This window comes from Terrapene carolina, unplaced genomic scaffold, assembly GCF_002925995.2.
Source record: "Terrapene carolina triunguis isolate 2854851 unplaced genomic scaffold, T_m_triunguis-2.0 Scaffold66, whole genome shotgun sequence".
Taxonomy (NCBI): domain Eukaryota; kingdom Metazoa; phylum Chordata; order Testudines; family Emydidae; genus Terrapene; species Terrapene triunguis.
The window spans coordinates 21,264,421-21,288,703 of NW_020664417.1; the positions used below are offsets into that span (position 1 = coordinate 21,264,421).

A 24,283-nucleotide genomic window follows, 5' to 3' on the forward strand; every position below is an offset into this window, starting at 1 on the left:
TGTGTGTGTGTGTGTGTGTGTGTGTGTGTGTGTGTGTGTGTGTGTGTACACATTTCCACATAACATACATTCCTTGATAATCTATCCAATAATTCCGTAAACATGGAAGTTTAGACGTGCATTTTGCATCTAAACTATGAAGATCATGCATTTGCATGCTTAAGTAGTCAGCAAAAAATACATGGGCAAACCTGTGGACATAGATATCTCCTTTATGTCCTCAGTGGGGCCTGCATTCTACTAAGTGCCACCTTTAGAAAATGCAGTTCAATTGCTTTTGTAATTACCTTTGGTGTCCCTTGAGCAACAAAGAGTGGGGAGAGTATAGTGCATTGTTCTCTAAATCAGAGGTTCCCAAAGTGGGGGACGGGCCCCCCCGGGGGTGGTACAGAATGTATTGTAGCAGGGCGTGAGAAGCTTTAGGAAAAAGAAACGTACTGCATACATTTTACCCACAGCAATGACACAATTTTTTGTGGGTTAGTCATGGCATAAATAGCAAATGTGTTACACATCTGTTAAATGTACTGTTTATGCCATGACCAACCCATAAAAAATGTGTGATATCTCTGCCAAGTTTCTCAAACTAGGGGCCCGGACTTGAAAGGGGGTCAAAAGCCTATTAGGGTATTGCGATATTGCCACCCTTACTTTTGTGTTGCTGCTGGCAGGCGGTGCTGCCTTCAGAGCTGGGTGCCCAGCCAGCAGCCATGGCTTTCCAGCTGCCCAGCTGCGAGGGCAGAGCAGCAATACCATGCCACCCTTCTGTGTTGCTGCTGGTGGGAGGCGCTGTCTTCAGAGCTGGGCACCCGGGTAGCTCTGCCTTCAGAGCTGGGCCATAAAGACCAGAATTCACAGGGGAAACCATATTTCACATGACGTGATTTTCATGGCCACAAATTTGGTAGACCCCTACATATCGAGTCTTCATCTGGCACTATGCATTTGACTCTAGATGGTGAATTTTGACAGATTTCTGTTAAGCTTGCATAGCATTGTACAAAGTTGTTGCCATCTGTTGTTTAATCCACTTGTTACGACGTGGTGTGCACACTTAATTGAAGGTACAAAGGGATCTCTGGATAGCTGTCCCAAGCATCCAACCCAGGATGGAATTGCTTTGCTCCCAAAAAAGGCACACCCATCACGTTAGTAACAACAGTATGATGCAAATAAGCAATATCTCACTTAAAATTTACATTACTATATATTTAAATGGCTCTGTTTGAATCACTGCATTACTGTTTTTAATGTTTAGTGAGTGGTGCATCTTGGGTTTTTTATCGGTATAGGTACTTGTGTGGCAGGGGAAGGGCATAAACTACTAGAGACACAAAGAAGGGGGACACGATCAAATAAGTTTGATAACCACTGTTCTTAAATGTATCTGTTTGTGTTTATGGCTGCTTTTTGGGTAGGTTTCTTTTAGGGAGAGGTTCAGTACTTTGGCAAATATGTGGAGTTGTGTTGCTTGACATAGGGAATACAGACTTCTGAGACAGATAAGCACAGAGTTTCCATATTGGGTATGGACTCTTTAAAGAAAAAAATATAGTTTTAAGTACCTACATTTAAATATCTTATACACAAAAGGAAAACTCAGAGGCCCAGTTCAGGATTGGGAGTCCGAGTGTGGTAGGCACTGTCAGTACACATAAGATAGAATACTTGCCCAAAGAGTTTACAATCTCAAGACAACACAGATGGCATACAAGTAAAGTGATCAGGTTGATGATAGGTCTTGAGCGGGTTGAAGGAGGGGGAGACAGTCTTACACATCAGACTGGTGTGGGGCAGGTTCTGTGCGTAAGTGGCAGCATGGAAAAAAGCAGACACACATTTGTGGGACAAGTGGACATGTAAAGTTGGCAGTGTTGGCTGAACAGAGGGCAGGGGCGGCTGATGTGATAAGATACTAGATCTGTTGAGTAGACAGAAAGGAGCAGAGATGTCAAGAGCCTTGAATGTGAGGACAAAAAGCTTGAACTTGGTGTGTTGGAAAAGTAGGGGGCAGTGTGAGTTGGGGGGGAGGGGAGATTAACAGTAACATGGTCAGAACAGCAGGCAAAGATTTTAGCAGCTGCATTTTGAATGCAGTGGGTGATGTGGATGGCAGGGAGGCCATAGAGAAGATATTTGAAAGGCATTTTATAAAATGCAGAGCATAGTGGTCTAGTATTCTGAGGAAGAACTCCAGAACTCTAGTCCTGTCCATTACACTAACCATTGCTCTGGCAATAAACACCTTGCAAGGGTGTTATGAAAATTTAATATTTAAACCTTCATTTAGAGTGTAATCTTCTCCAGGCAGGAACCTATCTTCTACACCTGTCCTTCAGCATGAGCAATACATCATTCTATAGCATGCTCAGGATGGAAAGCACTATGTAAGTGAATAGTATTACTAAAAGCAATAGGAAATTGGTTCTAGATTTTTAGGAGTAGGTGGGGACTAGATCTATCAAGAAACAGAGTAAAATCTATTTTAAAAATCATTTAGATTTATTTCCTTTCTCAAATTGAGTCTAACCCCATCAGAACTTTCCAAGAGAGAATTAAAGCTCCTCAAGCACAAAGATGAATCACAGCACTGGAAGTCCAAGCCTTCAAGAATCATGGAGCAAAACCAATGCAGTGGATAGCTTAAGAATCTCTCTTCTCATCACATTATATCATGTTCAGCCTTTGCTGTTTTACTCCCTCATGTATTGGAAAAATATCCTTCAATCCCTGTTGTGTTTTTGCTAACCCCAGGTATGCGAGTATTCAGATGGAACAAAGTCCTTGAAGCTAGGGGACTTTGGACTGGCCACAGTGGTTGAAGAACCCTTGTATACAGTCTGTGGCACCCCTACATATGTGGCTCCAGAAATCATTGCAGAGACAGGGTGAGGATACAGCAGTTTTGTCTCCTAAGTTGGTGTGTAAAAGACTGTTTATTACTCTGTGTGTAAAAGGGCCAAATTTTGACCCTTGGTAAATATTTGATTTCACTGCTCTGTGGGTGTGGGTCATTTAAACTGGTCTTCAACTGCTTGTCTAATGAGTGCAATATATCAGCCTCTTTCATATATATTTCCTCTGATACCACTCTGCAAAATATTTGTGTGCACACATGTAACTTAGATAAGAGATGCTGCTGCAGCTAACTGCTTAATTGGGAAGATGGCTCTGACTCTGTCACAAAGATTCTGGAAGTAAATCACAGACCTCTTGGTTGGGGAGTAGGTGATAGTTGGCATGAATAATTTGGATTTTCTAATATCAGATTGTTTTATGCACTGTTGCTCTTGCATAGCACAATTGTTGAAAAGTATTTTTGAGAGCTGTGAGAGACCAAGATGTCAAAGGGTATTTGATCCACCTGCAGAGCTAGAAAAATCAGAGAAAATGTGACATGTTTTGACCTACAGTATTTGTATTCATATGTTTAAAAAGAAAAGTCCTGGTTCTTCATCCTAGTGTTACTCATTCATACAGGAGACTCAAGACTTGGAAGCTTGCTCCCCAGTTTGCAGTGTCTGGGAATGATGCAGAAGCAGTTTGTCCACTGTGGCAGGAGAGGGAAAGGATTTCCCCCTCTCTCTCAACAATATCCTCCTTTGATTATTATGGGCTGGTGCTGAAAAGAATCTGAATCAGACCAGAAAGCTATTGACTGTTCCATGGAGACTGGGGGATTGTGAACTAAAAACAAAGGAAAATGTGGGATCCTCAGGGCTCTCAATACTCTGGAGGACAACCAGAAAAATATTGACTAGATGCCCCTCTTGTTATACTCCGTGGTATTAATTGAAGGACAAACTCCACTCCTATGAAATGCTAATACATCTGCCTTTGGCAGACTCTCAGTATGTATTAATTTAAAAAACAACTAACTAGAGGTGACACATTTTGGAAGCTGCACAAGTAACTCGTTCTCTTATTTTACAGATATGGCTTAAAGGTGGATATATGGGCTGCAGGTGTGATCACATACATACTGCTTTGTGGATTCCCACCTTTTCGCAGGTGAGTTTAGTTCCAGGTCAAAGGGAAGATAGTAAAGAATTAATTACCCAAATAATTGTTCAAATAAGGGGGAAATCTGATTCCCCTTGCACCCCCCTGCCCCCCCCCCGCAGCAATAGTCGGCTCCAGCTGTTTCCAAACTATTATTTTCCCCAAGTTTTTTTTCTCCTTTTCTAACTGGCTTAAGCTGCCCCTAGTTTAGATATCACCCTGCCCTTTTGCCAGCTGTCACTATTTCTGAGCACAAGAGAGAGAAGTGCATTCCTGCCTATTTAAAAAAAATAAAATAAATAACAGGAGTGGGTGACCAGCTGTCAGGTGTGTAGGGGTGTCTTACTGTGAGAAGCCAGCTTTCTCTGTCCCTTTGTCCTCCAATCCCATACTCCACAGCAAGAGCTCAGTGCAGTGAGCATGTATTGTACACCCTCTAGTGTTTGCAGCTGGCAAGTTCAACTTACTGTTTTTATCTTGGAGAAGTGGTCACAGGTAAATGATTCCAGTTAGCAACGTTCATTTAAATATCTTATTTCTATTAGTTGAGCTCTGTAGATGATGATTGTTTTCAATCTCATTACAAACTTGGTGCCCATCATATGAAAGAGTTTGTAATCAGTGAATCAAAAATTTGTTATGGTTACTCTGCATGTCCAGCATATAATATCCATACTTAGATTTAATATCAACACACTTTTCTTTTCTGTGATTGTTTGAGATGGGAGTAAAATAAAGTAAAGTAACTGGAACTTTGGGAGAGAAGGAATCAGAAACCACATTTTAAATCAGGAAGTATCTAATTTTTATTATCAGGTGACCAGAGTTATCCATTATATATCATTGCCTGTGTTTTTTCAAGGGCATGGGATACAATTACACAACAAAGGGCACATTTAGATTAGCTTTATTAAAAGTTAAAATTAGCCACTCTGTGGCTATGTTGTTCCTCCCAGGTTATTTTTAAATAATTGTGAAAAGGCAGAGAAGTTGCCGTTTAGTTCTACAATTTGTTTTTCAGACACAGTTGACTGGTTAGCAATGTTTAGCTCGCGCTTCAAAGATGTACCATATCATTACAATTATTCTGTCATGCTTCTGACTGCAATAATCAGGTGTGAACAAATGTAAGAGAATCTGAGCAATATTGTTAGAGATTTAAACCACTAATCAGAAGTGAGTACAATTGTAAAATTGGTCCCATCTTATTCAACAGATCTGCTGTGTGTGTATATTCTGTTCCTGCCCCCCATCCCTCTTTTTGGCATTATAGGGGCTATTTCTTTCATTGTTATGGATTATGCCAGTGGCACAGGTTGTTAAATTCAGCATGGGATTGAATTTATCCCAGGTTTTCCTAATCCTCTCTGTGTATTTAAAAAAAATTGTCGGATTGGCTCACAGGAGAGGATCACATCATTGCTGCTGGTGTGCCTACACACATCGCTTGCCTATTGTGGCTGGTCCTCTGGAGCCATGGGGATGCTCAGGGAAAATAAAAGACTAACTTGATTTACTTTTCCTGCCCAGCACCAGCAGCAGATTGTACCTTGTCTGTTACTGCACAGATGATTGTCCTCATGTTACCAATGCAAACTCTATTTGAATGGGAGACAGACTGAGGCCTTTCTCCTGTATATTGCCTCCCCATCCTCACCACTACTGACAGGATAACTATGGTGTAATACTGCCAAACTTACACTCCTAGAGTACAAGGTGGCAAACTTCTGTAATAGTTGATGTGAATTTTGCTTCTTCACCACCTCAAAAATGTAACTTTAATGCCTGCGTGACAAAAATTACCCCTTTCTCTTGTTCTCTTCCATTGTTACTCATCCACAGTGAGAACAATCTTCAGGAAGATCTCTTTGATCAGATCCTCATTGGAAAGCTAGAGTTTCCCTCTCCGTACTGGGATAACATCACTGACTCAGCTAAGGTACTGAAATAAGTTAGGAACCCAGGGCTTCAAGCTGTGAAATTGTTTGACAAGCCAGTGGGAGCATTGTGCCTTCCTGGCTACACAGAATCTGTACTATTGTTGACTATATTCCAAATGCTTGTACTCTTCAGAGCATGGCAGTGATGAAAATGCAGGTCTCACAACCCTACTTTCTGGCTGAATGATTGTAACAGAATGTTGATTACATTCAGTGAGCATTGTATGTAGTTTGGTTTATTTAATGATGAGGGTTATACTAGGTTCAGTGCTTCAGCTGCAGTGTAAGTATCTCTCCAAATTTCCCCCCTCATCACCCTTTTGAGAGAGGGCTGCTTGCTACGTGGACTAGACACTGTTCATTTCACCTGTTCCCATTTCATCTTTGGACTAGAAGCATTAAGCTGGCTAGAGCTCATTCAGATGCAAATAGCTGATTTGCCAGTTAAGTAAAGTATTAGTAAGATACCACTTCCTTTTGATTTCATAGATTCAGTCATTTAAAGGCAATGTTTGAAATTCTAACCCTAACTCCTGTAGAGGCCCAAATGCTATTTAGGGCCCTACCAAATTCACGGTCCATTTTGGTCAATTTCACGGTCATAGGATTTTAAAAATCGTAAATTTCATTATTTCAGCTATTTAAATCTGAAATTTCACAGTATTGTAATTGCAAGGATCCTTACCCAAAAAGGAGTTGTGTGTGGCCGTCAGGTTATTGTGGGGGGGGGTTGCGCTGCTGGTGGCGGTGCTGCCTTCAGAGCTGGGCAGCTGGAGAGTGAGCCTCTGAAGGCAGAGCCGTTGCCTGCGGCAGTGCAGAAGTAAGGATGACATGGTGTGGTATTTCCACTCTTACTTCTTTGTTGCTGCTGGTGAGACACTGCCTTCAGAGCTGGGCACCTGGCTACCAGCCACCGCTCTCTGGCCACCCAGCTCTGAAGGCAGTGCAGAAGTAAGGGTGGCAATACCGTGACTCCCCTAAAATAACCTTCCAACCCTCCTGCAACTCCCTTTTCAGTCAGGACCCCCAATTTGAGAAACGCTGGTCTGGCCCCATGAATATGGTCTTTTGTGTGCTTTTACCCCATGCTATACAGATTTCATTGTCCATGATGCGTTTGATATTCACGGCCATGAATTTTTTAGGGTCCTAGCTATAGTAGTGTTCCCGTGAGTGATGTGTAAATGATTGTTCATAGGATTCATCCAGAGTCCAGGGGCACATGGGTGCATTGCAGATGAAAATCAGAGTTATCGAAAGAAAGAAATTGGCTCCTTTGCTCTCAATCTCCTAATGGCCATTGGCTAGAGTGGCATTGATGATAGCCTCATAAAAGACCATAGTCCCAATTCTTCCTTAAGATAAACCTGTCTTGCACTACTCTGAGAGCCAAAGCAACCCTAAAGCCAGCAAGTCTAGCCCCAGCCTAGGAGCGCATTCACACAGCTTACAGTTTTCATAGCCGTGTCTTCCCCTTTCCTGGCTGTTAAAATATGAAGTGTGGCCAGGGGTTCCCAGTTTTCAGCTGCCAAAATGGTTCCTTCCTCAAATCAATTGGCAGTTTGCACAAAAGAGAGCAGCTGTCAAACCGGCACCAAGCAGCCTCAGAGGTGGCCCTCCTGCTCCAAACTTGAACTGAGTACAATGTGACTAGCCTGAAGCATCCAGCCCACTATCCCTGGCTCGTATTCTTGCTGGGTAATTTGCTGAGAGAGTCATTTTCCACAACTGGAGGGTGAACAAAAGACTCCTAATTACACATGTATTGTTTCTCCAGAGAAGTTGCTGTCTACTAGAATAAGTCTCATTGGAATGTTCTTCATTAGTACATAAAGCAAGAGACAATCCTGAGGCTACAGAAACTTTCCAAAAAAATGGGGCAGTTGAGTTTTAATGATGGGAATTATTTGACATTAATTAGTTTCTTCATGAATGTTATTTTGTGTCTGGAACCTGCAGTTGCCAGCTGCAAAGGAGGAACTTGAATTAATAAATTTGATAAAAGTTGGAGATGAAAAGTTACACCTAGTGTTCATAACTTCACTGGCTGCCTTTTGTGTGACTAGGCTCTTAAGATTTACCATGGCTACAGACCCACTTGTGACAGTACTAAACAGAAGTTCCATAGAAATATGCAGTGAACCTATTGTATAGTCTCTGAGCGTTTCAAAGGCCTTGAGTCAACAAAGCAGTTAAGCATATACTTACAGTTAAATGTACGGTGAAATCCCAGTGACTTCCATGAAACGTAAGCACATCAGCCCTCTAGACAATGCCCCCTTTTTTCCTGGCCTAACTCTGTCTGGGGATTCCCTTTTCATGGTGGGAGGGATCCTTATAAGATTGGTCAAGCTGGCTAACGACCCCTTTGTGCTTCTGGAGCAACACAGAGTAGCCAAGGCAAAGAAACTAGCCCATAGTATAGATAATTAAAATTAACTAACATTGGGTGCTGTCAGTCATTCCTTTGGAATAGAATTCTTAAGTGCTCTGTGCTGATGGGTAGCTTTCATTTTCCAGCAGTAAAGGAATGGTATCATCTTAAATGTTTACAGATGGTTCTAGTAATAGCGCTTAAAATAAAAAAATTATCTTTGTGTATTAGTTTACTGTCTGTACAGTTAAATCATCCCTGCTAGTAATAGCTTTAAAATTCCAGGCTCATAAATGCACTTGGCTTTCGGTACAAGCTGGTGCTCTTGGCAGGTGCTTTCTGCTCTGCCATCCTCCTCATCCCCACTGAGCCCCCTTCAGCAGCTTTATCCTCTCTCTGTAAATTACTCAAACACTATGTGCCCTGTCACTTGATGGTTACAAAACATTATGGGACTTTCTTTTTGCATGAGGGTATCTGCATATGTGCTGTACCCAGAGGGTTTAAGGAGGATGCAGTTCCATTCTGACTAGTCTGTCCATGCTGCCTGCATGTATGTACAGAAGAATATATTTTATATTACAGCTGCAATTTAGAGTGTGAGGGTGAAATCCTGTCCCCCTGGGAGTCAAATAGGAGTTTTGCCATTGACTTCAGCAGGGCCAGGATTTCAACCAGGTAGTGGAAAAACACCACTTTGAATGCTGGGAAGAATTCAATGCAAAAGCTGCTTCACATTTTAATATTAATGTTCCCTCTCTTTTCACTCTTTTGTTTTTCAGGAGTTAATTAGTCTGATGCTACAGGTAAACGTAGAAGCTCGATATACAGCAGCACAGATCCTAGGCCATCCCTGGGTGTCCGTGAGTAAACTCTGCATTGTACTTGTCCCTAATTAGATATATAATATTAAGCTCTAACTGTAATAGTGCTGTCAGAAGTAGTGACAGAAGTTGCTTGATAAACAGAATTGGGCAAGCTGAGTTCTATGTCCCCCATCAACAAAGAATGAACTGCCTATAAATGACACCACAGAGGACAGTTATACGCTGAAGTCTACCCTTCTGCTGCACAGAGGTTATTGTGGGCTGTCTTTTGAAGCAAATGAAACTGAATTTACAAAAAAGCTCACAAGAATAAGGGATGGAGAGCATTCAACTGGACAGCTTCTTTTGCTAACATGATTTTTCTGTGAACATGAGGATGCTTTAGAGACACAGCTAGTGTAGATAGCCAATATGTTGGCTGTTTACCCAATAGCATAGGATTTTATCATTCTATATTGCTACATAAGGAAGTGGGCAGCAACTTTATATTCCAGTGGAGCAGGGTGAGGGTTTTTTCCTAACAGAAAATAGGTTAGAAGGCATTGGGTAGCTCCTCTGATCCCCCTCCGTAGCACCAAAAATGCCCTCCATCCCAGACAGGCATGCTTGTGGCAGAGGGGCCTTATGGGTAACTCAAGCGCCTGTTTTTGAAATTTGGCCCAAAACATGGTGCTCACAAAATACATATATGGCAGCACCAGTACCTGCTTTGGTGTATAATATGTAGTCAGTGACATACTTTACATGCACAGTTAATCTGTGTGTAAAATGGAGAGGCACAATGTAGGGTCCCATTTTCAAAAATGTAACTTAACACTGTTTGTGTGTCCATAGGGAGAGACTTCCCTGGCGTCCATCTTTTGTGATCCTAATGTAGGAGATTAGTAATAAATAATAAACTGATCTCCCCTACCAACAGTAATAATCAAATGTTTATTTTCAAAATCATTTCATAGTGTAAAGAACGAGGAGTACTTGTGGCACCTTAGAGACTAACATTTATAAGCTTTCCTGGGCTAAACCTCATTTCATTGGATGCATGCAGTAGAAAATACAGTAGGAAGATGTATATACACAGAGAACATGGAAAAAATGGGTGTTGCCATACCAACTCTAACGAGACTAATCAAGTAAGGTGGGCTATTATCAGCAGGAGAAAAAAAACTTTTGTAGTGATCATCAGGATGGCCCATTTCAAATAGTTGACAAGAAGGTGTGAGTAACAGTAGGGGGAAAATTAGCATGGGGAAATAGTTTTTACTTTGTGTAATGACCCATCCAGTCCCAGTCCTTATTCAAGCCTAATTTAATGGTGTGTCCAGTTTGCAAATTAATTCCAGTTCTGCAGTTTCTCGTTGGAGTCTGTCTTTGAATTGAAGAATTGCGACTTTTAGGTCTGTAATTGAGTGACGAGGGAGGTTGAAGTGTTCGCCGACTGGTTTTTGAATGTTATTCTTGATGTCTGATTTGTGTCCATTATCTTATTCTTTTGCGTAGCCACTGTCCGGTTTGGCCAATGGACATGGCAGAGGGGCATTGTGTAATGACCCATCCACTCCCAGTCCTTATTGCCAGCAAAGTAAAAACTATTTCCCCATGCTAATTTTCCCCCTACGAAAGCTTATGCCCAAATAAATTTGTTAGTCTCTAAGGTGCCACAAGTACTCCTTGTTCTTTTTGCTGATACAGACTAACACGGCTGCTACTCTGAAACATTTCACAGTGTGTCATTCTGTGAACTTTCAGGCTGGAGCACTAAGCAAAATTGGTGCAATTTACCTCGAAAGAGAAGAACTCAAATTAAATCCTGGTTTTCTGAGAATTATAAAAGAAAAAAAAAAGGGTGTTGCTGGTGAATAACTGCCCCCATTTGTTTAGCCACTTAACAAATATTGTATGGATATAAATAGTCAATGTACAATGTATGGAAATTAAAGATCATCATTAGGCTTTATTTAAATACTCTTAGGTCATCAGCATTTTAATGGCTGTTACTTTTCCTTTGCAATGTTGCTGTTGTGTAAAAACATACATGTTACATTTAATGCCAGGAGTCGTTAGCAGGTGTCTTGTCATGGCACACTCGTAATAGTGTCCTCCCTTAACCTGAAAAACAAAATACCACATTTTAAGCCAAAGTTTCTCCTGCCATATGCAGCTCACTTGAGCTCAGTGTAAACTGTTTCTCAGCAGCAGAAGACTTTAAAAAGAAAAAAGGTTGAATCTCTCTCTATGCAGCCCAGCAGTTAAATTCCCTGCATGAGCAGGGATCCCAGGATGAAGGAAAATCCCTTCTGTCGATTTTATTTGTAATTTTTCTATTTCCAAACACTTTTTTTTTTTTTAACCCCAAACCTGAGGAGTAGTGTGTGTGTGTGTATCTTGTTTACACAGGATGATGCCTCGCAGGAGAATAATATGCAAGCTGAAGTAACAGGTAAACTGAAGCAGCACTTTAACAACATGCTACCCAAGCAGAACAATACAACCGCTGGGGTCTCTGTCATCATGGTAAGCAAATGCAGCATTTTTATGTGTAGATATGACTTTGTATATTTGTCTAACATGTTTTAACCTGGAAATAATTATTTAAAGAACAGAGTGGTACAAATGCACTACCAAAAACAAGCCTGGTATTGTTTGTGTGTGTGTAATCCTAGTCTATACATCATGTATTATTTCAATCTGAGTGGGTCACTGCTCAGGAGCAGCCAGGTCTGTATTGAGGTGCATTAGCTGAGCTGTAGATATTTCTTTTAAACACACACACTCTCTCTCAATGCAAAAAATACTTCATTAAGCTCACCTGCTAGTTTGGAAATCACTGAAATCTTTTCCACTTCATTTTAATGGTGGTTTTCTTGTAGCACCTTTTGTCCACAAGACTAAATTTTCTGGAGCAAATATTCTATCTAAAACCACTTCCTCATCATAAAGTGTATTTAATCTTTTGGATGTTTCCCAGAGTTATGATTGGCCCTATCTAATCTCTGCAAATGAATGTTATCAGAGGCCAGACTTGGTAGGAAACATAGATGAATTTTATATAGAAGAATCTTAATGCATCCGAGTTGAATTTACAAAAGTTGTCTGATTTTTTTTTTTTTTTTTTGCACAACAGTGAGCTGTGTGGGTGAGCTTAGCCCAGCTCCATTTCACCAGTAAACTTGTTACTGACTAGTCATCACTGCTGTGCTCCAACAACTATGCAGACTGAGTTACGAGTTCTCACCCCTGCAAGTGGTTGTCTTTTTTCCAGCCCAGGGATGGATACTATGGCACAAAATGTGTCTTCAGATACCTTCAAGAAGTTATATTGCACAGCTATATATTTGCTATACTGAATATGCCACTCTGGCAACACAGCACTTGCAGTTGACTCAGTTAGTAGCCAGAGATGATTTTTTCCACTGTATCAATTATATATGATGGCCTTACATGATGTACATGTAAGTGTAGTGTCACTGTCCCACTTTAATAAATATTTGTAGTTGTCTGCATGTGGAAAAATTATTTAAATCTGCCCACTTACATGTACATATATATGAATTGAATAGGTCACAAGTTCAAAAGTAGGAATTGTAGTAACATCAAAATACTCACAAGAGTGAAGACAATATTGATTTCAGGTTGATGCTGTTGTCTACATTTCATTTGACAGTTTGACTTGACAGTTTGAGAGGGACTTCAGCGCTTCATTCTTTATACAGTTGAGACTGGATAAGCCTGAAGCTGAAAGCTGGTACAAAACTTAATAAGAGCAATTTTAATTCTAACTCTCAGCCCCTCTCCAATTTGCATGCCACTTAAGCTTGTCTCAAATCTCTGACACAGTACAGCATCTGGCTTCTTCTTGGTGTGGGTTTTTTCTGTTACCTATGTAGCCAATGAAAACTTATTTTTGTTTATCTCCCTTTAACAAGTAGTAAGGAAAATTCATATCTGCCTAGTTCTGTAACTGAATATGCAGGGAAGACTAGGGATAATGTCTGAGTCTTCTATTAAGATACTTAGTGGAAAAAGGAACCTTATAAGAATTTAGTCCCAAACCTTTTTTCTGCCTCATCTTTGCGCTGGTTTATCTACAGTTCAGAGTTTGTGTTATCAAGTCCCTTAAACGTAATGTAGCATCACAAAGCCATATCACTTTCTCTTTTATGTGTGAGGAAACTGTTCAATGAAAACCCTCTATAGCATGATGTAGCCACTTAGTTCTAATACAGGTTCTTTGAAAACCTTAGAGAAGAAGTTCAGCCGCAGTTAGTACAGATACAATGAGGAGTCCTTGTGGCACCTTAGAGACTAACAAATTTAACACGGATGACACCATCATGTGGTAGATAAGTGGAACTGCACAAGAAATCTGCTTCCTGCTGCCTTCAACAGGGAAAGCACTATTTCTGCTGCTAAGAATGTCTTGCTGTAAAATCCTTTTATTTACAGACTTTTTTAAGAATTTCAATATTATTTTTAAATCTAAATTTGTTTCAATGATGATAGTTCTGCTTAAAAGTAAGTGTAGTTTCTATCCCTTGCTTCCTTCCTTTTTCCTCCTTTCCCAATGCCTGCATTGCTTTCCTCTGAGTAGGTCCAAGGCAATGGTATGTACTAACTGCAATGTTTTGTTCTGCTGCACAAAATACATGTTCTGAGTTTGACAAAGGAAAAAGGAGAAATAACAGCTATCCTGAAATGGGCAGAATTTTAGAACTGCATAAAAGTGAAAGAACATCTTTCAGTGATGTTCCAGATAACCATTTGCCATTTTACTTGGTGACTTTTATATCTCTGAAACTTTTATGCAAATCTAGGCAGAGTGGTTATTTTTCACCTTGCAAAACATCAGATTTTGTGAAAGGGAAGGTTGGAGGCAAGACGGCCCATACTGCTTCCAAGTAAATGGCTATCTTTGAAAAATGTGTGTGCCTTCGAGCTTGTCTACACATTAAAGCTAGTCCAGAATAAGGTAAGTGTAACTTTAACTATTCCTGATTTATTCTGGACTAACTTTCACAAGTGGGCTTGTGAAATGAGCAGTGTTATCCAAACAACTCCCCAAGCCACCCAATTATAGCTTTGGGACTATATAGCAGAATGTAGGGCAGGAAAGAAGTGGGCAAGCATGAGAGTCAGCACCTAGTAAGCTGGATCCTGTCATGCACCATTGATGCTTATGGCCTCTATGCTGCTCAGAACCAGTCATTGGAGTGATCAGCAGTATAGAATAATCTCCCTCAGGAAAAACATCATTAAACCTGCTGAGCTGGGCCCCAGCCAGTTGCAAATAGGTAACCAAATACTAAGTCAGTATTGAAGCCTAACTGAAGATGCTCCCTTCTCCAATGACCTGCTTAGGGACAGGCCCTCCAGTTAACTTGAAGGTACTTCTGTAAATTAAACTTTTAGTTAGTTTAATTTATCTTGCAGAGGTGTTAGGTACTTTAAAAAAAAAAAAAAATCTCAGGGCAGATACTCTACAATTCCCCTAGTGCATCTTAATCCCCCATGCTTCCACTGCTATCTTGTTAATTATCCAACAACTATTTCCAGTAAAATGCAGCTTCATGCAAATTTAACACCCAGAACAAAGTATGAGAGGAAGAGTGTTCTAGTTTAAATGAGGAAACAAATTCCTGAGACCTCCATTGCAAGCTCCTGTGGCTACCTGGGATTTGTCACAGGCTTATGAAATGTGTGTGCTCCTTGTTAAAATATTGGCAGCACAGTCACACTCTGAATTTTGGTGAAAATGAATCCTTAGAACTTACTCCCCATATGGTGGTGTAACCATGCCTGCCTGCTTATCCACATCAGACTTGTAATAAAAAAAAAAAAAGTTAAAACTTTGTAAGTACTTCATCAAACTTGGTTCTATTAATGACCTGCTGGATGCTGTGGCGTGTATAGGAGATAAGTTATCCCTCTGATCACCAAAACACCCTACAATTCATTAAGATTTCTGATGTTATTTCTCCTTTTTCTGAGTCTAATGCATGCCCCAAATGTGTGTCGTGCAATGTTTTAATGGGGCAGGTAATATGGGTCATTGATGTAACTGTTTTTGTCTTTTACCTTCCTTTTTAGAACACAGCTCTAGATAAGGAAAGTCAGATTTTCTGCAACAAGCACTCTCAGGACTCTAGTAGAGCTGGTATGCAGAAAACTTCTGTGATTATTGCAGCTCAAGATCCTCATGTGGCTGGGTCCAAGAACCTCTCCCCTGCTTCTTCTGAGCCAATCAAATCCCCCACACAGCCTGACTCAGCATGTTATGACAATGCTGGGGAACAGCTCGCTCTGTAGAAGTGACTTAAACCAAAGCCAACTTCTAGGCCAGTAGACCCCTTCAACTTAATGAACATCCATCACATCTGTGGTTTTTTCAGTTTGCTCCCACTCTCTTGTGGCAAGCCCCAGGCAGACTGTCAATAGGTGGGTGGGTGAAGTGTGGGCTGTAGCTTTGAGTGCTCTTCCAGCCTTTGGCTTCTGAACATTAAGAGGGGGGAAGAAATTCTGAATGTTTAGATTTGTTTTTATCATTGGAGTTGGTTTAATTAAATGCATTTCTCACACCCTAGGAATCTGACTAGCTTAACCTAACGTGTAGTTAAACAAGAACATAATATGGATGAACAGTTACAAGGCCTCACGTATGCACAAACAGACTCTCCCAGTCAACAACTTGTTCCCAGAAAAGGCGTATGCCCATAAAAAGCTGTATTTCTCTCCTGTCCTAGTGGCTACAGTGAGTTGAGTTTAGCTGAGCTGAAGAGGCAAGTTTCCATGAAAAACTTGAGTGGATTAACTGTACAATATTGAAAGATAAGCTTCTCAGAGAAGGGGTCCTTTTTCTTCAATACCAGACTTCAGGATAGTGTTTAGATAATAAGAACTTCAAGTGACTTTGGATGTAATAACATGAACTCTGGGCATTTATTGGTCTGAAGACTGCAGTCAAGGTAGCTTTTTCATTCTAGCTATTGTGTATCCTCCCCTCACAACTACAGTATGTATTAGAAACAATAAAACTTCTTTGAATGGAAAGCTTGCTGCATGTTACATAAGCTAGGATGGAGCAGTTCCTAGTTCTAGGACAAGCTGACTAATAGAAGAACTACCACTAACCACCATAAATAGCTGCCAATATTTTATTACCATCCCCCTCTTCATCTGGTGCAGGAACTGGAAACCATAATGGGGGAGACACTGATCTGCAGTCAAGAATGGAAGGTGTTTTATCTTTATCATACTGCTGGGTTCAATAGTGTATGTACTCTGCTTATTCATTTCCTCTGCTTGTTGATGAGAAAAATTGGTCCTAGCTCATTTTCTTTATTAGCTTTTACTTTCTACTAGAATTGTAACAGACCTGCAATAATAAACTTTCTTCATGAAAAGAATAATTAGTCATTTATTCCTGTGAGAACTCAATTTCCAGACAAGGCTGGCAGGATCAGTGAGAAACAACTGTCCCTCTTAAGTCCCTTAGTCTGAGCTAGCCCGAGAGCAACTCAAACTTAAAGTATGGGATTTGGGTGCCTATTGCTGGAAAGGACTAGTGCAATTTGGTCTAAGAAAAAGTGTTGACTGGTTAAGCTGTAGATCAGCAGCAAAGACCATATCAATATTTCATTAAAATGTAGTTCTGTTAAACTTGTTTTGAGTCAGTTTTGTTTCTGGGATAAGGTGGCTTGGCCTGGATTAAAGCACTGCTACTAACATGGTTTGACCCTGTTTTTGTATTACACAAAAAGCATACATTGAAGATAACATCTCAGCCTCAGAGTACAGAAACTAGTCGAACACCATGCAGACAGTCACGTTTGGTATACATCTTGTAAATTTTACATGTCATGGGTAGGGCCTACGGGAAGAAGTGTGATTTTAGATGGGCTGGATATAATGCAATGTAGGGTGTCTCTAGCATAGGGGGCAGTATGCTGAAAGTGACAGATGAGTAGGACAAAGAATGAATTGGGTGATTGTGCAGAGCGAAGGAGGGAAAACCAATAAAGGGAGCAAAAAAGGGCTAGACAGTTGGAGTAGTGGTCAAGGTAGACCCAAAGAAGTTGAAAAGTGGTAAGGACCTAGCCAATTATTTTAGGTCACAGGTGTGGAGAGGACCTACAGATGGGTTCTGAAGGTAGCAACAGTATTGAAGTGGCAGAAGTTGTCTTTATAAAAAATGACATTATTGCTGATCAGGGGTAAAAACTGTAATGATTAAGGGTATGTCTATACTACGAGAGTAGTTCGATTTTAGTTAAATCGAATATGTGGAATCGATATTACAAAGTCGAACGTGTGTGTCCACACTAAGGACAGTAATTCGACTTTGTCAGTCCACACTAACGGGGAAAGCGTCGACATTGGAAGCAGTGCACTGTGGGCAGCTTTCCCGCAGTCCCCGCTGCCCATTGGAATTCTGGGTCGAGCCCCCAATGCCTTCTGGGGGAAAAAAAATGTGTCGAGGGTGCTTTTGGGTAACTGTCGTCATCCAACCGTCACTCCCGCCCTCCCTCCCTGAAAGCGCCGGCGGGAAATCAGTTCGCGCACTTTTCTGGTCAGTGACAGCGCGGACGCCACAGCACTGCGAGCATGGATCCCGCTGCGACCATCGCTGCAGTTGTGGCCGTTGTCAACGCTTCGCAGCTCATCATCGACCTTTCACTGAGGCAGATAGAGAGAAATCAGGCGAGGAGGCTACGGCAGCGGGGTGAGTACCTGAACTCCGAGAGTAGCACACGCCTGTCTGAAACCACGACACCCAGTGCCGAGGACATCACGGTTGCAATGGGGCATATGGATGTTGTTGAACGGCGATTCTGGGCCCGGGAAACAAGCACGGACTGGTGGGACCGCATAGTGCTTCAGGTCTGGGATGAATCCCAGTGGCTGCGAAACTTTTGCATGCGGAAGGGGACTTTCCTCGAACTTTGTGAGTTGCTGTCCCCTGCCCTGAAGCGCAAGGACACCCGGATGCGAGCAGCCCTGACTGTCCAGAAGCGAGTGGCCATAGCCCTCTGGAAGCTTGCAACGCCGGACAGCTACCGGTCAGTCACGAACCACTTTGGCGTGGGCAAATCTACCGTGGGGGTTGTTGTCATGCAAGTAGCCAAGGCAATCGTGAAGGTACTGCTGTCAAAGGTAGTGACCTTGGGAAACGCGCAGGACATCATACCGAAAGGGCTACTTTTCGATGGTGCTGCAAGCACTGGTGGAACATAGGGGACGTTTTACCAACATCAACGTCGGATGGCCGGGCAAGGTTCATGACGCTCGGGTTTTCAGGAACTCTGGTCTGTTTAGACGGCTGCAGGAAGGTATTTACTTCCCGGACCACAAGATAACTGTTGGGGATGTGGAGATGCCTACAGTGATCCTCGGGGACCCAGCCTACCCGCTAATGCCCTGGCTCATGAAGCCCTATACTGGCGCCCTGGACACAGAAAAAGAACTGTTCAAATACCGGCTGAGCAAGTGCAGAATGGTGGTGGAGTGTGCTTTTGGCCGTCTCAAGGGGAGATGGAGAAGCTTACTGACTCGCTGTGATCTCAGCGAAACCAATATCCCCATTGTTATAGCAGCTTGCTGTGTGCTCCACAATCTCTGTGAGAGCAAGGGGGAGACCTTTATGGCGGGGTGGGAGGTTGAGGCAAATAGCCTGGCTGCTGATTACGCCCAGCCAGACAGCCGGGCGATTAGAAGAGCCCAGTGGGACGCGCTGTGGATCCGGGAGGCTTTGAAAGCCAGTTTCCAGACTGAGCAGGGTCACCAGTGACTTTTAAGTTTGTGGACACAGAAGCTGAACTTGCCCTCGTTTCTTTACCCAGTTACCGTTGACTATCCTCTCCAGTTACATACCCCCTTCACCCCCTTCCCAAAAAATAAAATCTGTTCTGTTTTGTTAATGAACACCGTTGTCTTTATTACTGTTTTCGCGGGAATGTTTTAAACCTGGGACGCAGACTGTGGCGGGGGGCGGGTTTAGTGTTGTGATGCAAATGATGCTTCTAAACTCCAGGAATGATAGGCTCTGCAGTGGTGGACTGGTTGTTTCAACAGAGCCTGCCAGCCCTCCTGGGCGGGACAGCGTGTATGTGTCGGCTATGTGACTGTCTGGCAGGGGGAGGAGGGTTACAGCTCCCCTGCTGCGCGGCTCTGTGATCCAGGGTAAGGACCGCTGCATTAGATCTGTAACTGCCCTCCCCTGCCACAAAGTAACAGAGCACCCCCCCCTCCCCCCCTCCCAGAACATGAAAACCACCTCCCAGACTGACCAGGGTAACTAGTCACTGCACTGTGTATGTGCCCTGCTGCTGGACCTGCCCCCGCCTCTGTACCCTGCTAAAGGTGACTGTCCTGTCCAATTACCAAGCCCCTTCCCCCCCTTCAGACAGACTCTCCTCCAAAAGAACAGGATGGAAACAGTAATGAACAGAAACGTATTTTTTATTAACAACCACACATGGAACGGGGGGGTGAAACTTGGACGGGGTCTTATGTGAGGCGGGTAGGAAAGGACTTTTCAAATTTTGGGGAATGAGAGCCTTCTAGTGCTAGAGCAGTCTGCAGGGGTGGAGTGAAAGTTTTCACGGCCCCTGCCGCCCCTCCGTGTTTGGACTTTGGGTGAGGGGGGTATGGGACTTGGTGGCGGGGCAGGGCGGTTAGAGAGAGACTGCAGCGGGGCGCTCTCCTCCTGCCTCCGGTCCTGCAGAACATCCACAAGGCGGCGGAGCATGTCCGTTTGCTCCCTCATTAGTCCAAGCAGCGTTTGAGTCGCCTGCTGGTCCTCCTGTCGCCACCTCTCCTCCCGTTCCATGTTTGCCCGGTGCATTTGTGACAAGTTCTCCCTCCACTGTGTCTGCTGGGCTGCCTGTGCTCGGGAGCATCCCATTAGTTCAGCAAACATGTCTTCCCGTGTCCTCTTCTTCCTCCACCTAATCTGTGCTAGCCTCTGGGAGTGTGAGGCCAGGCTGGGTTGGGAGACAGTCGCAGATGTGGCTGTGGGAATTGGAAAAAGGGAGTGAATTCCTGAGACAGATAAATGTAGTTGTGAACAAAGAACATAGTCTTTCTCTGTGAACAAGACCATGCACTGCACCTATCACATGCTCACTGAGGACAAGGTCGAATTTTCGGCCCTCGCCTACAGTGCCTGCGGTCTTGCAGTGGCGATCTGAGAAGCGGGGCAGGACACCGGACTTTGTGTAGCTGGCAAACATAGTAAGCCGTAGACTTGTGGCTGCTTAAAACTTTAATAGTGGCACTGGCCTCCTTTCACATTGAAAGCAATACGAGTCTCTGCTGGCAGCAATCCTGCAAGCATGAACTCTGTCCCTGTCCCACCCCCTCGCGGCTGTAAACCGCGTGGCTGTAAACCGGCGGTTACAGTTCTGTAAAGGAACGGGCAAGCAGTCCCAATACTAACTTTCCCCTACCTAATTCAAAGCAGGGCGTCATGAGCGACATCACCCTGCTGAGGATCTCGGAGTGCCAGAGGGAAAGGATGCTTCGAGAAAGCATGCAGAAACCAGGGCCATATGCCGCCATGCTCTGCAGGGCAATGATACCGGAGTACCTGATTGTGTCGTGGTGCGGAAACGTGTCCTACCACGGAGGGCCCAATAAGATCGCCCTACCCAGGAACCTGATGAACAGGCTGGAAAAGTACCTCCATGAGACCTACAAAGAGTTCTCCCATGAGGATTTCGCGTCTATCCCCGGCCATATTGACCGGATTTTGGCGTAGGTGCACTGGGACTAAAGAGTGGAGCGTCTTGGGCAGCAGAATCATGAATAACCGGACATTGTTAAATTTTTTTTAAATAGTTGGGACTAAATAGTGAAGCGCCTAAGGCAGAGAAATCATGAGAAACCCTTTGTTAATATTGTAAATATTCCAGGTTTGTTGCACATAAATGTTTACATGTTTAGAGCACTTACTGCTTGATCCTTCCCCTGAATCTGTGTCTGGGATAACGGCTGGGGACAGTTGGTAGGGGATCTCTGTAAGGGTGATGAAGATATCCTGGCTGTCGGGGAAATCAGCGTTGTAAGCGCTGTCGACTGCCTTGTCCTCCTCATCTCCTTCCTCATCTTCCCCGTCCGCTAACATGTCCGAGGAACCGGCCGTGGACAATATCCCATCCTCAGAGTCCACGGTCAGTGGTGGGGTAGTGGTGGCGGCCGCACCTAGGATGGAATGCAGTGCCTCATAGAAACGGGATGTGTGGGGCTGGGATCCGGAGCGTCCGTTTGCCTCTTTTGTTTTTTGATAGCCTTGTCTCAGCTCCTTGATTTTGACACGGCACTGCGTTGCATCCCGGCTGTATCCTCTCTCTGCCATGGCTTTAGAGATCTTCTCATAGATCTTTGCATTCCGTCTTTTGGAGCGCAGCTTGGAAAGCACGGACTCATCTCCCCACACAGCGATGAGATCCAAGACTTCCCGATCAGTCCATGCTGGGGCCCTCTTTCTATTCTGGGATTGCACGGCCATCTCTGCTGGAGAGCTCTGCATCGTTGCCACTGCTGCTGAGCTCGCCACGATGTCCAAACAGGAAATGCGATTCAAACTGCCCAGACAGGAAAAGGAATTCAAATTTTCCCGGGGTGTGGCTGGTCAGAGCATCGGAGCTCGGACTGCTGTCCAGAGCATCAACAGAGTGGTGCACTGTGGGATAGCTCCCGGAGCTATTAGCGTCGATTTCCATCCACACCTAGCCTAATTCGATATGGCCATGTCGAATTTAGCGCTACTCCCCTCGTTGGGGAGGAGTACAGAAATCGAATTAAAGAGAGCTCTATGTCGAACTAAATAGCTTCGTGGTGTGGACGGGTGCAGGGTTAAGTCGATGTAACGGTGCCAAATTCGACATAAACGCCTAGTGTAGACCAGGCCTAAGTTTTGAATGATAATTGAGCTGAACTTCGATCAGGTTGAGCTTGAGTCAGTAGTGAAACATCCAGAAACCAATGTCAGGGAGGCATCTGGAAAGGTAAATCGGTCTGTCATCATTGTAGTGGCTGAAGCCATGCAACTAGATGGCATTGCCAAGGATAGAGTCCTGAAAGAGACTGATGGAGAGAGTAGTTGGAGAGAGAAAGACAATGACCAGATGTGTAGTGTGCCTGAAGTTCAGAGAGGAGAAGAAAATCAGCTGTTTTGAAGATGGTTGTTGAATTGGGGGATAAGAATAGAAAAGAGGATTGAGACTAACAGCTGGTGCCAGGTTAAAATTGGTGGGTTTTGTAGTGTTGGCAAGGGCAATAAAGAGATGATGTTCCTAAAGGATGCAAATTGAAACAAGACATACCATGAGAAAGCATAGCTCTGAGGTGAACTCTCCCCCTTAAACACTTATTTCTACAAAGAAATCACATAGGAAAAGAATCAGTGGCAGGAAAATGGCAAAAGTATAAAATTTCATAGAACAAACTTGTATGCAGTGTTGTAGATGTATCGGTCGCAGGATATTCGAGAGACAAGGTGGCTGAGGTACTATCTTTTTTGAACCAGCTTCTGTTGGTGAGAGAGAGAAGTTTAAGCTTACACAGAGCTATTCTTCAGGCCTAGACCTTGTCTCTCTAATAGAACAAACCTGGCCTACCTGCTGATTTGTCCTCTAAAAAAGGTATTGCATTAGCATCTACAAAGTGCATACATTTGTGAGTTTATGGTTTCAACAGATGTAATTCCTAATTATCAATAGACATTTCCTCATTTATCAACTGTGGGTAGTTGTTAGAATTGATAGTTATTTTCCTGCTTTTAAATGTACTTGAATAGGAATGCTAATTCTGCTGTAGCCTGATCTATAGATTCTGTATTATTATATTGAGTACTTAAGAATTCCCAATTGTCACTCAGGTTTAACAGGTTCTTGTCCCAAGATTTTAAAATTATTGGGTAGTTGGGAATCCTGATGTGCACAGTTGCAACACACACTACAGGAACTATATTTACAATAGTCTAACATTCTAACCCATAATGTAGACAGAAATAATACAAAATGTTCATTTGAAAATTGATATACTCACCATTCCTTGCAGAACAACCTGAAATGTTAGCCAGAATGATGTCACTGGTGATGAGGAAGATAATGGCTACCTCTCTCTCTCCTCCTGCACACAGGCTGGGATACAACTTTTATATTTTGCATATATATATATATATATATATATATATATATATATAGTCTAGTAGGGGTTTCTTATTTGAATTTCCTCCCCCTACTAATATGGGGGTGTCCTCCTTCTATAGGTTAGTATATTAATGATCTCAACCTATTATCATATAGGTCAATTAGTTGCCATGGCACTCTTGTGCTTAGACATCTGAGAATGTTCTAACCAAAAGCTGGTGTCATTAAGCACAAAAATCCCCCTTACACACACTATTTTCAGTTCTCCAAAACCTAGGGCTGACAGTTGGCCATTTATCTGTGCCAAAGTTGATAGGCCTCAAGCCTTATGCTAACTGCTGAAGCAAATCTCTCACAGGTCTGTAGGTTCCTTACATTATTGCTGAATAAAATAAATGCTAAAACTAGCTAGCTCTATGGACTACAACCCTTCATCCTTCAAACTTGAACAGGTGCACATATATCCTATGAGTATCTATATGTGGCCCAAAGCACTCATTTCTAGATGTAAAATCTCTCCGCCTCCAAAGCTAAACATTCAGGGCCAAATTCTCAGCTGGTGTAAATCATCATTACTCTGCCTCCAGTTGAAACCACAATGATTTACACTTGCTGAGGATCTGGCTCCCATTCTTTAACATGAATTAAATTAATTACTGGTAATATATCATTAAGATACAAGATGATTTAATCTACTGGTCACCATGACTCATGCCTATCACTATCCAGTAAGTATTTCAATAGCCTAGTAAACACACTTTTGACTATCTTATTAAATGTAGATATATACTTTTCCATTTCACTGAACCACTGATGAACAGAAAATGGGAAAGAGCAATTGCTAAAGTTAGGTATTCAAAATTAACAGATGTTTAGCGCGGCTTATCCCTTTGCACCTTCCCTAGTGTTATAAATTATGCATTAGAAAAGTAACAACTTACCTATTTTTTTACTCCTGTTCCTCATTTAGATTCAGATGATACAAGGCAGTGA

General features: G+C 42.8%; 1 protein-coding gene across 5 annotated transcripts in view; it reads left to right on the forward strand.

Annotated features, from left to right (window-relative positions):
* DCLK2 (doublecortin like kinase 2) overlaps positions 1–16,623 on the forward strand; it is a 136,092-nt gene extending 119,469 nt beyond the window's left edge. For 2 of the 5 annotated variants that reach the window (XR_003899762.1, XR_003899763.1), the window contains 7 exons: positions 2,755–2,888; positions 3,934–4,011; positions 5,845–5,941; positions 9,099–9,179; positions 11,538–11,654; positions 12,805–12,885; positions 15,228–15,313. Coding sequence is in view for 3 of the 5 variants with exons in the window: in XM_026647845.2 (XP_026503630.1) it covers positions 2,755–2,888; positions 3,934–4,011; positions 5,845–5,941; positions 9,099–9,179; positions 11,538–11,654; positions 15,228–15,446 (726 nt within the window). In the remaining 2 variants the exon portion in view is untranslated. Of the gene's footprint in view, positions 1–2,754; positions 2,889–3,933; positions 4,012–5,844; positions 5,942–9,098; positions 9,180–11,537; positions 11,655–12,804 lie in introns of all 5 variants that reach the window. The other 3 variants (XM_026647845.2, XM_026647846.2, XM_026647847.2) reach the window with 3 other exon arrangements.
* The last annotated feature ends 7,660 nt before the right edge of the window (positions 16,624–24,283 follow it).